This window comes from Rutilus rutilus (assembly GCF_951802725.1).
Source record: "Rutilus rutilus genome assembly, chromosome: 19".
NCBI classification, from domain to species: Eukaryota; Metazoa; Chordata; class Actinopteri; order Cypriniformes; family Leuciscidae; genus Rutilus; species Rutilus rutilus.
In genome coordinates this window covers 30,164,018-30,179,017 of record NC_140232.1, presented here as the reverse complement: position 1 = coordinate 30,179,017, position 15,000 = coordinate 30,164,018, and the positions used below count along the sequence as shown (strand labels likewise).

Here is a 15,000-nt window from a genome sequence, read left to right as displayed (position 1 = left end):
TTTTTTTTTGCAGTGTTGTATTGAGCTAAGAGAACTCTTGGTCAAAACTATTTTTCCTTTATGAATTTGCAGCTTAAAGGTCAGCAAACGTATAAAACATAAAAGCACACCTTTAAATGGGGTAAACACTGTACCGCTTTAACAAACAGGAGGCTGTATCCATGCACTACAAAAATCATCAAATAAAATCTCTTTATGTTTCCGTTTACAGTGATTTAAACAACGGATTGCCCCATTCGGCTTTCAAGTAAGGTTCAGAGCCTTTCTGTGTGACATCATAACGCCACCGCCCGTGTTTTTATGCATCTACAGTAACTGTATCCCTTCATCCGAGCAGCTGCTTGTTTTCCCCAGTAGGGCTTTTCCCTCGCACTGATTAGCACCCCATTAGGAGAGGCCTGGCAGCTTACTGCCTGTTGACAGTCTCTCCATTAACCTTATTGTGCATATCCCGCTTATCACACAGCTAAGCACTTTTCTCCGTTGAAACATAAAAAGCCGGAGCGGACGAGGGAGAGAAATTCATGCCACACATTCAGAAAAAGCACGCTCTCTCTCTCTCACACACACACACACACACACACACACACACACAAACGAACAAGGAATCCAATCTTTCACTGCAGGTCTGCGAGAGGAAAAAACGAATTGTTGCTTACATATATAATTTCCAGAGCAGTCAGTTGCTCAGTCACTCACTCCGTTTTTCCATTCCTTCTACCCTGTTAATCCCATTTTCAGTCTTCATAAGCCATAATCCATGAAATATGCTCCCTTCCCTCAGTGCCGAGAAAAATAAATTCAGTCTCCGGATCACTTGGGAGCTGTTCCAATTAAACGTTACATGATATTTTTTGACCTTATTCTTCGGCTAAGGCGCGTGTGTTGAAGTTTCTAAAGCTCTGATTGGTTGATTAGAGCTGGATAATATTCTGAAAGTGTTTGAAAAGACATACAAATAACTACAAATTATAGTCCATATGGAAGTGTCAGTTCACTGCAGAGGCTGAACTAATCATCTGCTCTACAGCAGTGATGAAAGACACATTCAAAAATGTGATTTGGAGAAATTGGCAAACAAACAACATACTACATAAATATGATAATCAGAAAGTACCATGATATATGAATATGGTAATCAGTTCTCTGGTACATAAATATGTAAATCAAACAATGCCATGGTATTTTGGTCAAGGACAAATAAGGATGCCCAAAATCATGAAAAACAAGTTTAAAACACTGTTCTTAGAAATATCATGTTCGTAGAAATGAATATATTTTCAAAAATAAAAATAAAATACAAATATTTTAAAACAAAAACTGCTTAATATGTAAAAAAAAAGAAAAAAAAAAGTATTAACAGTATTTAAATAATCTACCTCTATCTAATATTAAAATGTCCCCCAACATATAAAAATGAACATTAAACATGAACATTTCTTTGTAAAAGAGGCATTTTATATAATAGTCTTTATAATCATCAGTGCATTGACACATGAGATTTGTTAAAACATGTTCAGCATACTTAGTGAATTTACAATTATAACTGTAACTCTGAATTTATACAAATAAACTCAGAAAACTTATCGAACATATATATATGTATAAATTGATTCCAGAACAAAATATAATATTGTTATTTAATATTGTTTGTGGGGTATAGTAAATGATCACACACACTAACTGTATATATTTAAACTAAATATATACATAAATCTCAAAACATTATGAGATTGCACATTCTTGAATCTTTTGACGGCCCAGGTTTCATTTCATCTGTCGCCTGAGGCTGTTTACTTGCGGCCCAGGATATTGATTTAGCATTGATATCGAGATACCAAAGACTGCTATGATACTCAAGCCAGAATCTTCGTATTGATCGAACACCATCCATAAGATACACAAAGAATAAACCTCCATTTAAAGTATAAATGGAGCACTTGCAAAGAAGATTGTTTGGCACAAACTCCCTAAAATATTGCCGGTCCCACTTCGGCTCTAAAAGTCTCTTATCAGAAGATCGAGGTGCATCTCTGTTTTAGCAGTAAAGTGTTTGCTAATGTAAAAACAAGATAGCTTATCGTTATCGCCAGCGGTTGGCATGAGAAGCGAGGACGAGGGCACTCTGTGTGAAAGTGTCTGCGTCAGGCCTGTTTGCTGCGCTTCAGCGACGCACCGAGACCGGCGCTATGTAATGGCTGGCTGGTGACAGACGCCCGCCGTGTCACTTCCTGTGCGGCTACAGCGTCCGGCTTGAAGGACCACGGCACGCAGAGCCTTTCCTGCTGAGCTTATGGAGTCTCTGTCACTCATCCCACAATTAATTACCTCAGCCCGCAGCTCCTTAATGAAAGAGTCGCCCCACCGAGACGAGACGAGGCTGGAGAAGAGGAGGAGGAGGAGAGATTTGGGAGAGAGCAAGAGTGTGAGAGAGTGAAAGAATGCATTGTGGGAACAAGAAAACAGATTGAGAATGGACAGAAGGAGAAGTGACACTTGGAGAGCACAAACGAAGAGAGAAAAAAAATGGAGAGGCAGAGCATCAAAGTGAGAAAGAGGAAAAAATAAAACGTTATGTGAGATGAAAAGGGGGGGGAGACGCCGGGGTCCCGTTGGGAATAAGGCCAGTCTGAAAATGTGTGCGAGATCTTCGTGGCCATTACTCTTGGTGAATCGTGTCCCTGCAGTGCTGCTCTTTAAGGTTAAATACATACATAAGCTAATTAAGCTTCCTGTAATGATAAATGTTACGGAGGGAGAGCGATATTACGGCACAGCAGCCACGCTGTCAATCAACGTCACTCTCAGATCATGACACAGCAACACTGAATAACATCTATAGCCTAATAACTCTCTTTACTGCTTTACAGATCAGTAATTCACATTCAAGCATGAATATATATGAACACGTATGTTTTATGACATTTCTAACATTGTGAATATACATTATCCTAAACTAGCATATAATATTACCAACATTTATGAACCCACTATAATGGAAGCCAAATACTGGACTTTTACTAATACGAGTAGTTTTGCCCATTCAAACTGTCATAACTCTCTGATTACCTAAACAAGTTATTATTTTGTTATTTTATTTTTATTTACACATCACACATAAATATATGTATATATATTTTCAAAAACTTCATGTTTTTGAAAGAAGTTTCTTCTGCTCATCAAGCCTGCATTTATTTGATCAAAAATACAGAGAAAAAATAATAATGTAATATTGTGATATATTATTACAATTTGAAATAATTGGTTTTCAATTCATTATACTTTAAATTATCATTTATTTCTGTGATGCAAAGCTGAATTTTCATGATCATTACTCCAGTCTATCACATGATCCTTTAGAAATCTTTCTAATATGATGATTCATTATCAAAGTTGGAAACAGTTCTGCTGCTTAATATTTTTTCATAACCTGTGATACTTTTTTAGGATACTTTGATGAATAAAAAGTAAAAAAAAAAAAAAAAAAAAGAGGCAAATGTTTTAAAAAATATACAACAATATACACTACTGGTCATTAATTTGGGGTCAGTAATTTTTTTTCTTTCTTTTTTTGAAATAAATCAATACTTTTATTCAGCAAGTATGTGTTAAATGGATAAAAAGTGATAGTAAAGAAGATTTATATTATTAGAAAATATTTTTTTATTTTGAATAAATGCAGTTCTTTTTAACCTTTTATTCATCAAATATATTCGGCAGCAGAACTGTTTCCAACACTCATAATAAATCAGAATATTAGAATGATTTCTAAAGGATCATGTGATAGACTGGATGTCACATGTGACACTGAAGACCGGAGTAATGATGCTGAAAATTCAGCTTTGCATCACAAAAATAAATGATAATTTAAAGTATAATAAATTGAAAACCAATTATTTTAAATTGTAATAATATATCACAATATTACTTTTTTTTTTCTCTGTATTTTTGATAAAATAAATGCAGGCTTGATAAGCAGAAGAAACTTCTTTCAAAAACATAAAAAATTTAATGTTTCCAAACTTTTGGCCTGTACTGTGTGTATATATATATATATATATATAAATATAAATAAACAGCGATGCAGAACTGCAGTGGTGCTGTATGCTATGACGGTCAAACAGAAAGAGACTTAGAGCGGCTCACACTGATAAATCCACAGTGAAACAATCTCCTACATCAGCTGTTTCAAGGCTACACATCTATATATACTGCCAGAACGAACACTACGCGTAAAGTTTTATACTCCAAAAGTAGCATCCAAAATCCTCAGAGGAACATTATATTTAACTCGAAATCTCTCCCTTAAAACAGACAGTTTCACTCTTGCTCGACCCCAAAAATCAAAAACATTTCCATCTTAAGAGACCACACAATAAGAGGGAGACTTAAAAATGCTTTATTTCAGATGCTGAGGAATGAGGGGCGTTAGTGCGGGCCGTAATTAGGGGTCCGCGGTCCATCCATTCCCAGAGGTCACCTACCATACGCATAACAAACACGCTGAAGCCTCATCAACCCCCGAAAAACAGACACGCGCCGTTGTGTAGGAGGACATCTACGCGATATACTGATATAATCAAACGCATTTCAATACAGAGAAGAATGAGACCCTTATTAGAACACAGAGATGAATTCAAATCCGGTCCAATCCAGAAAGGACACACTTACAGTCGGTTTAATTGGCAAAGTGAAGGTCAAAGAATGTGTGTAAATGAAAAGACGACGAATTTAAACATGTCGGCAGTGAGAATGCCTATCACAGACTGCAGTTAGGGTTTGTTTCAACCATTTTTAACTTTACTTTAGTTATTTTCTTGGTTTTGGTAGATATTAAACATTTTAAAGACAACAATTGTATTTCACTTTAAACCATTTCGCTTCATGTTTTTATATTTCAAGCAGTAGTTTGCATCTAATTTACCTAAAAACAAAAAAATGTACATGTTTTTGTAACGTTTTACATGTTTTAACATAGCAGGGGTGTGCATTATTTTCGAATAATTCAACGGTCAATTATTCCACTTATACTACGGTTGCCACACCTCAAGACATTGTTCAGATGTTGTATTTCAAGATATTTGTCCGTTTTTTTCCCTTTAATCATCCAATCTCATCCAATGCCTCCGTTGCGAATTCCAAAAAGTCATTTTAAAGCTAGTAACGGAGGCTTGAGCCATTGATAGCAGAGTAATGCAGTTTTTAGAGAGAGAAAGAGAGAGATTAAGTGTGTGTGGATTACCTGTGTCTATGCGTCTCTCAGCAGTGTCTCTACTGTGCGTGAAACTAAGTTTATCTGCTTCAAGAACAGCGCCGTTATTACCTCGCTAGTGAGAAATGTCATGTAGCTTTTAAGTTGCTAAACTATTTTACTGATAAAATCGTCAAAACGCAATTTTGTGGCAAAAAACATGGAAATAATTGGTCGGTTTTAATCTATTGTTTAAAATATATATTTGCTTGGTCAGTGTCGTTTGGGTTTTGGTTCTTTTGTGTTGTAGGCTGTAAGGACCTTTGAAATAACTGAAATCATTTGGCGAAGTGATATGGACATGTAACGCGGTCAAGACCCGCCTGGAACTACTTTAGCCGTGCATTTCCTTGAAAATAATTGCACGCCGTAGAAAGTCCGTCAACCAATCAGATTCAAGCATTCAACAGCCCCGTAGTATAATGTGTAATACCGAATTCAGACTTATTCTTGACTACAGCACAACATCTGCAGGAATGTTTACACATCTCTGTTTATATTTGTCACACTGTAATCTCTGCACTGATTTAGTCTATTGTTGTTCTCCATGTAGTAATTATCTGTCCCCTGACCTGCTCTGCAATGCTTCAACATTTAAAGCTGCTAAAATTTGCACTCTGATATGCAAATTATCATCATTCCTACCCACTCGTTTAACCACTATTTCTCTATTTATTTTCATCTTTTCGCACATACACTACTGCTTTGCAACTAATGTGCAAATTATTTAGTGACTTATAAAAGGATCTAGTTTTTGTCAATACTTTGAGGCAAATCGTTGAGGAAACAAGTCTTGTGGGACCTTTAGCACTGTTAACGAATTATCTTAAATGTATTTTAAACGAAACACAATTTCGAGGAGCATACTGTTGCTATAGTAATTTCCTCAGGAAAACTTGACTTTGCTCAGCATCTGTTTAGTAACAGTTTGAAACCAGTTAAAACGATACATACGCTAACATTAAGAAGTTTGGGGTCGGTGAGATTTTTTAGGTTTTTGAGAGAAGTATCTTCTGATCACTAAGGCTGCATTTATTTGATCAAAAATACAGTAAAAACTGTGCAATATTATTACAATTTAAAATAACTGTTTTCTATTTTAATACATTTTAAAATGTAATTTATTCCTGTGATGACGAAGCTGAATTTCTCCAGACATCAGCGTCACGTGATCCTTCAGAAATCATTCTAATACGTCGATTTGCTGCTCAAACATTTCTTATTATTATCAATGCTGAAAACAGTTGTGCAGCTTAACATTTTTCAAAGAAAATATGATACTTTTTTCAGGATCCTTTGATGCACAGAAAATTAAAAAGAACAGCATTTATTTTGAACAGAAATATTTAAATGTCACTTTAAAGTAATTTCACTGTTAATTGAATGCATCCTTGCTGAATAAAAGAATATGAATATTACTTGCTGAATATAAAAAAAAAAATCTTAATGACCACAAACTTTTGAATATACACTTATATATACACTTTAAGGCCCCATAATCACATTGAAGTGAACCCTGATTCTTGTGCTTTCTATATTTAGTGCACAAAATCCAAGAGTTTTTCATTTCATTTGGGCCCGAGCTCAGATTGAAAGAGTCCTAATCAATATGACTTTGGAGGACCCTCAAACAGATGTAGCAATACTCTTCTTGTAAAACACTGCAGTGGAGAGAGAGCGAGAGAAGCCGGCTGCTGTTCAGTGGATTAGGCCCAGGGCGTATGAGTGCTGCTGGGAGCTGGAGAGACCCCGTCACACTCGCCCTGTTTACAGTGTGAAGAGTGTTTTTATGTCAGGGTTTTTGAAGCACCTCTCAAAGCCTGGGCCAAGGCATCGGGGCAGAGCTTACACTGGGAGAAGATCCACTTCACTGAGACACACTCTCTCTCTCTCTCTTTCACACAAACACACACACACACACACACCGTGTGCTTAAGGGCCTGGATCACTGACTCACACACTGATCAGAGCAAAAGAACGCCTGAGCATTGTGAACGTAAAAATAAGCCAGTGTGGTAATCACTGAAAGAGCCCACATATGCTCTCGGCCCACGCCAACACGGATTTCTCCCCCGGCTAACTAAATGACAGTGAGCTTGTTTATCGTTTGCATCCGGTCCAAAATCGGCCTGAATATCCTAAAATGACAATGGGAATTCAATGATTCAAAAGTTGCTCTGTTCTAAAATCTCATGAGCTGCTTCCTATAATTATGTTGCCTTCTAAGACACCTTGTGGCCAAAATCATCACATATCCTCCGTTTGGTTTGCGTTCTGGGGCCGGAGTTGAACCGATCTTTTCCGGCCCGGAAGGCTCTTTTCTGCAGTGGAAATGTGCGGAGCGGTTCAAGAACGGACAAAGAACGGCAACCCGCACTGGAACTGTGTTGGTGGAAAATGGGTAATATAGCCTTTGCAGAGAGGGCAATCCCAGAAAAAATATTTAAAAAAATACTATACTTAATGCACTAACTACTCTATTTTGGTTGTCAAAAGAATCAGAACCAAGTCGGTACTGACATTTTTAAATTGAATAATTAATTGAATAATAAATAAAAATATATATTATAAAACTTTTATAATACATATAAAACAAAAAGACAATAAAATACACATATATTACTACCATAAGTAGCTCACTATAGGTTTAGTGTGTTTGCGCACACAATGAAGTAAACGTTTCTGATGGAGCGTGTGAACATGAGAGTGACCAGCGCTGGCATCTCTCCTGACGGGACGGGACGCTCTCTGAACTGCTGTCACTGGCACTCTCCCCTCCAGTATCAACAGTGGATGACTCACCACTTTTCGCTGACTAACTCTTTTCTTGAACGAGAGCGAGAGCGAGAGCGAGGGGGGTGATAAGAAGATTGTCAGGCATAGTGCTGGAGGGGAAGACAGACAAACCGAGAGAGAGACAGAGAGAGAGAGATGGGCATATCTCAGCGCTGCTGGCTGCCTCTGATAAACACTGATAAGGCATCTCTTTGATGTTCAGTTAAGTGTAAAATTAAAATGCGCCAAAAGCCGAGGGGCGCACGGCACCCCCTTCTGCAACTGAAGACGGGAGGATTTTCCTCTTTTCTTGCTGGCTCCTCCCCTGTGTGCCTGTGTGCTCTTTCTGAAATCAGGCAGGTGTTAATCGTACGGGTGTCTGTCCCGTCGTGCTTATATAAAGTCCAAATCAAATATCAAATCATTTTCAATCTTTCATCTGGCTATCATTAAGCCTCATTATCCACACGGCCTGATTACAGATCCAATTAGCCTTGTTTCTCTGAGCCGTGCGTATAGTTAATAATTTCTCTAATTGAAAAACTGTAATGTCAGAATCACAGGTATGAAAACACTTAGTTGCCCGGCAGCTTCTACGGCTGTAATGACGGCATAAAAAAAAAAGTGGAACTGACCAAATGAAATATTAATATGTCTGGAGACGCTTATAGAAGCTTCTAACCTGATTTGTCACATCTGACCAAACAGATTAAGCACTTCATTGGAGTCGCATTCTACACTTTCATAGCATCTTATTTTTATCTTCCATCCATCCATCCATCTATATTTCCATCTATCTATCCATCCATCCATCCATCCATCCATCCATCCATCCATCCATCTCCTACATGGAGTTGCATTGTAGATGGATAATTTCCAGCTATAAAAACCTAATACATTATTTGTTCAGAATTATATTACATTATATCATATTATTGTATACAAATATATATTTTGATGAATTTAAAATGTGCACCTAAAATAAACCAGACTAATTTTTGCGGTGGAGCCAGTGAAAATGTTGACAGGGCATGGTATATCTGTTATATATTTATTTTTTTGTCTTTTGTTTGATTTGTAAATTTGCCCATTTTTTTCAGTTATTAGCCAAAACATGAACATAATGAATGTCTTATCTCTAATACGTTGCTTCTGAGGCTCATCTGGCCCAAACTCTCACCTTCACTCATGGCTGTGGCATCACAACAATGACGACGTCATAACTACAGCATCAGTTCCATAAATGTTCCCTAAACTGGGTGGAGTGGGGAGCGAGCTGTGGCTGAAACCAGTCTATAAGCGGTGGACTAGACGGACGATTCACACTCGGATTCAAATCCGCATCTCGTCTCATCTAAAGCTACAGAGTTAGTTAGCTGGGCCGCTTTGTTCCTGTCGCTGTGGTTTTACTCTGTAATCATGATGCAAAGAAATGCAAGAGAGATATAAATAAAGCAAATGCGCTCAGAATCTGGTATCCAAGCAGCTGGAGTCTCACGTATGCTGTTTTCCTTTCACTCCTCGGTCATCGAGTGCAGTAAAACAGAGAGGCAGCAGTAACTTCTCAACCTCTGAAGGCAGCGGCCTACAGCTCAGTCAAGTGTGCAATAATGCGCTCAGACAAGAAATGAAAAGCAAAAGGAGAGACAGAAATGGAGTAAAGGAGAGAGGAAAAAGGAGGGGGCGGGAATACAAGATGTAAATCTATTCACAGATTGGGCCAAATCGGTGCTAAGACTATTATTTTCCCTCACCGCAACAGAATCTTGGCTGGAAGCACGACACCAACCCAGACATTAAACACTTGGGCCCATTTCAAACATCAGTAACCACAAACAAAAGGCACCAACAAAAAAGTTGGCCAAGTTATTTGGCTCGATACTCATTAGCACCTGAAATTCTGGAAGGAATTACATTGTAGATACCCCTGAAAACACTCATGCATCCATCATACCGCTGCGCAAAAAGGAGAATTATAAAATCATCGGGATGAAACTCTGATTGACTCAAATCGGCTTTGCAGAATGGAAATAAGACCGCACTCTATTCTAACACTAACACTGCAGAAAATCGTTTGCACATGACACAATTTTCTAAATGGTTACTAGGGTGATTTGAGGGTTACTTATGTTTTACTGAGCCCAAAAATAGTCAAAGTACCTTCAGCCAAACTGCATAGTTTTGCGAATGACATCTGCAAATGTGAATCCTGGGTGAATTATGTGTACGTTATACGATTTATTAAGAATTTTTAGTTGAGAATGTCATTTGTGTGAAAAATTGGAATATTGCAAAAACTTGTTTCACCAATTGATATCAGGATAAAATAAAAAATAAATAATACACGCGTTCCAAATTATTATGCAAATTGGAATTAAGTGTCATAAACGTTAAAAATTTAGTTTTTCAATCAAACTCATGGATGGTATTGTGTCTCCAGGGTCTTTGGATCACTGAAATCAATCTCAGACACCAGTGATAATTAGTTTGCCAGGTGAGCCCAATTAAAGGAAAACTACTTAAGGAGGATGTTCCACATTATTAAGCAGGCCACAGGTTTCAAGCATTATGGGAAAGAAAAAAGATCTCTCAACTGCGGAAAAGCGTCAAATAGTGCAATGCCTTGGACGAGGTATGAAAACATTAGATATTTCACGAAAACTTAAGCGTGATCATCATACTGTGAAGAGATTTGTGGCTGATTCAGAGCACAGACGGGTTCGTGCAGATAAAGGCATAATGAGGAAGGTTACTGCAAGACAAATGCATCGGATTAAGAGAGCAGCTGCTAAAATACCATTACAAAGCAACAAACAGGTATTTGAAGGTGCTATTGCCTCTGGAGTCCGGCAAACCTCAAGGTGTAGGATCCTCCAGAGGCTTGCAGTTGTGCATAAACCTACTATTCAGCCACCCCTAACCAATGCTCACAAGCAGAAACGGTTGCAGTGGGCCCAGAAATACATGAAGACTAATTTTCAAACAGTCTTGTTTACTGATGAGTGCCGTGCAACCCTGGAATGGTCCAGATGGATGGAGTAGTGGATGGTTGGTGGATGGCCACCATGTCCCAATAAGGCTGCGACGTCAGTGGCGGAGTCATGTTTTGGGCCGGAATCATGGGGAGAGAGCTGGTAGGCCCCTTTAGGTTCCCTAAATACCCTCGACAAAGTGTATAGAGTTTCTGACTGACCACTTTCTTCCATAGTACAAAAAGAAGAACCGTGCCTTCCATAGCAAAATCATCTTCATGCATGACAATGCACCATTTCATACTGCAAAGAATACCTCTGTGTCATTGGCTGCTATGGGCATAAAAGGAGAGAAACTCATCCCCCCATCCTCCCCTGACCTCAACCCTATTGAGAACCTTTGGAGCGTCCTCAAGCAAAAGATCTATGAGGGTGGTAGGCAGTTCGCATCAAAACAGCAGCTCTGGGAGGCTATTCTGACATCCTGTAAAGAAATTCAAGCAGAAACTCTCCATAAACTATAAACTAGCTTTTGATTTCAGTAAATATGACCTCCTAATGCTGCAATTTCAACAAATTACCATTTTCAGTTCTTTACAACGTATAAAATGTTTCAATTAAATTCGACTTATACCCTAACGGTTGGTGACTTGAAAATTATACTGACCGTCATTTGCATCGACTATTTAGGGAAATCAGTGTAAAATATCATTTGCATAATAATTTGGAACGCGGTGTAATTAAACAATATAATAAACCCAAAATTTCTATCATATAAAAATACAGATTTTGGAAAATTTATCCCCACAAATGTATATTTAACTAGCATTTGAAATCCTGAAATCTGCATTAAAATAAAACTAGTAAAACTGTCTAGTAATGTCACTGCATGAAAAGCTGTAATTTGTAAGTGGCTTATGGTATTTTGGTCTCTATATGTGATTTGAGTCCCTCCTTCAATGGAAGTCTAATGGAATATTTTGAATATTTCATCAAGCATCGTAAAATTGTATATATATATATAAAAAAATAAAAAAATAAATTCCAAATGCAAAAACAAATAGCACACCATCACTAATGAACACTCAGTGGAATGTCCTCCTAAATAACAGCTTGTGCAAACTGGATTTCTATTCCGAGTCAATGACATTTGCAACAGTTCTTCCTATTATCGTCCAGTGTAAACACACGTCGAGGGAAAATGTCTTGGCTTGAAATTTCAAGCAAGTGTCAAACGAGACTAAAAAGTGTGTGAGAAAGTTCCCAGCGTTCCACAGACAATGAGTGAAAGAACAGATTGTGTGATCTACACATACAGATGGACACTTGTGAGAGAAACAGGTCCAGGTTGGGTTTGTTAAGGCCTGAGGGGCTTGTTGGATGTCAAAGGAACAGCGTATCCAAACAGGAAAATCTGTCATTATTTACTCACCCTCATGTTGATTCAAACCCTAAAGTTGCCATTTATTCTGTATGCCACATAAAAACTACCAGCATATGGGTTTGGAACATCATGATGGTGAGCAAAGGACAGAATTTGACATTTTTAGGAGAACTACTCCTTTAAATGCGTGTATGAATTTGAGATGGACACATACGTGGTTCTGTTGTCCTCACTTCCTGTTCCTCCAGAGAGCAGGGCACAATAGCTTGTATACTCTGTTTAAAAGAATGCCAACCCTCGAGGGAACATCACAGCAAAGGAAAGTGAGAACAGATGAGCCTTTCTGAACATCTGAATCTATCTTTCATTTGAGAAAGAGAAACAGTGAGTCATCTGAGCCACACTGAATCATAAATGAACTCATAATACAGCTGAATCTGATTATGCCACGTGGCACCGCTGCAGATCAAACCCTCGAGACTGGAACCGTTCAGACTAGGAACGCGCATGAGAAATCGAGTAGTCAAGTACTTGTTCAGCACTAACTGATTGATAATTAAAAAGGCAATTCAGATTACTAGATTAGAACTGATCTTCAATTTTATGGTGGGAAGAGAATGCGAAGAGTTTAACGGACTACTGTTTTTTGTTATTTTTAATAACTTAAATATTTTTTAATAAATAATCTTAAATATAAAACATCAAGATTTGAAAACAAACAGTTATGATTAACATTTCAACTGTGTTAAACATTGTTTTTTTTATCTAGGGTATATATTTTAAATATATTATTATTATTATTATATATAAAAAAAAAGGCTTGTGTGGTTAGCTGGTCCGGTTTGAATCTTACCTCTGCGCTGCTCACTCGACCTTCCTGGAAAGAACACTCGGCTACGTTATTAGTGCAGATGTGGCGATATTTACACCAGTTGCAGGGGAAAGGGCTGCTAACACACGACGAACACCTACAGAGGAGAAAAACAAAAGAGTGTTACATGAGAGATGTGTTCTGAGCACATGAAACAAGTAATCTGTGAACTCGACCCGAGTTTCTACTCACTTGAGAGTCAGACCACAATGTAACTAATTATGTTGACTGGCTGTGCTTAATAGTCTTATTCCTAGTTTTAGTTTAAAAGTACAAAGTACATTAATTCAGTGTTTTAATGCAATCACAAGCTGGCTTTGATGTAACATTATATTTTATATACATTTATATATTATATGCATTAAATAAATACATATTTAAAATAGTGCTGTCATCTAACGTAAAAGTTTGTATACATACATGCATACATACATACAGTGCAATGCATAAGTGAATACACCCATGCTAAAGTTGACTAAAAAGAGGAATAAAAAAATCATATTTTGGAAATTGAACTTAATGCCTTAATTTAAAAAATTAGGAAAAATCCAACCTTTAAGGACACCAGTTTTCTTTGTGAATGAATAATGTATCGTAAATAAATAAATGTTCTTCCTTAAAATACATGGTGCATAAGTGAGTACACCCCTATGTTAAATTCCCATAGAGGCAGGCAGATTTTTATTTTTAAGTATTTAAAAAAAAAATTTTTTAGGATACTATGCATCCTGATAAAGTTCCCTTGGCCTTTGGAATTAAAATAGCCCCACATCATCACATAGCCTTCACCATACCTAGAGATTGGCATGGGGTACTTTCCATAAGATCATCTCTCAATGCAAATCAAACTAGCTTTTAGGCTAACTGAAATAAAACCATGCCAATCTCTAGGTATGGTGAAGGCTATGTGATGATGTGGGGCTATTTTAATTCCAAAGGCCAAGGGAACTTTATCAGGATGCATAGTATCCTAAAAAAAAATAAAAAAAAAATCTTAAAAAAAAAATCTGCCTGCCTCTATGGGAATTTAACATAGGGGTGTACTCACTTATGCACCATGTATTTTAAGGAAGAACATTTATTTATTTACGATACATTATTCATTCACAAAGAAAATTGGTGTCCTTAAAGGTTGGATTTTTCCTAATTTTTTAAATTAAGGCATTAATTTCAATTTCCAAAATATGATTTTTTATTCCTCTTTTTAGTCAACTTTAGTATGGGTGTATTCACTTATGCATTGCACTGTACATACTGTATAGACACTGCCCGGCCAAAAAAAGTCGATGTTTGGATTTAAATAGGCAAAAGCTTAAGAGTCTATGATCATTATTGCAGTGATTATTATGTTTCTATCATCTAATATGTTTGGCAACAGTTTTTCTAACCCTAATTGATGGAGTGTGTAGCTTTTCATTTCTTACACAATCATGTAGGAAGACACATCATGGCCATATTCATAAACATTAGGCTCAAATTGTGAAAGAATGGTTGTGAAAAGCATGAAGAATCATTTTCACACATGAATTGGCACCAGAACTTAAACTCATTGAAAGTCTTTGGGATGTGCTGGAGGAGACTTTACAGAGTGCTGGACTCTTGCATTGTTAATACAAGATTTGACCAAAAATGTATGCACCTCTTGATGGAAATAACATCTCAACATTTATTTATTTATTTATTTATTAAATAAATGGTATGATGTTATTCATATGCTATTCATCTGCATGGTTGTCACTGTATAAAT

The 15,000-nt window shown here is 37.1% G+C and overlaps 1 protein-coding gene across 1 annotated transcript in view; it reads right to left on the bottom strand.

Moving 5' to 3' along the window:
* The window catches only part of plxna3 (plexin A3), a 160,351-nt gene that overhangs the window by 44,502 nt on the left and 100,849 nt on the right, over positions 1-15,000 (bottom strand). Inside the window, exon 9 of the mRNA XM_084389361.1 lies at positions 13,236-13,350. Within this exon, the coding sequence (XP_084245487.1) occupies positions 13,236-13,350 (115 nt within the window). The remainder of the gene's footprint in view (positions 1-13,235; positions 13,351-15,000) is intronic.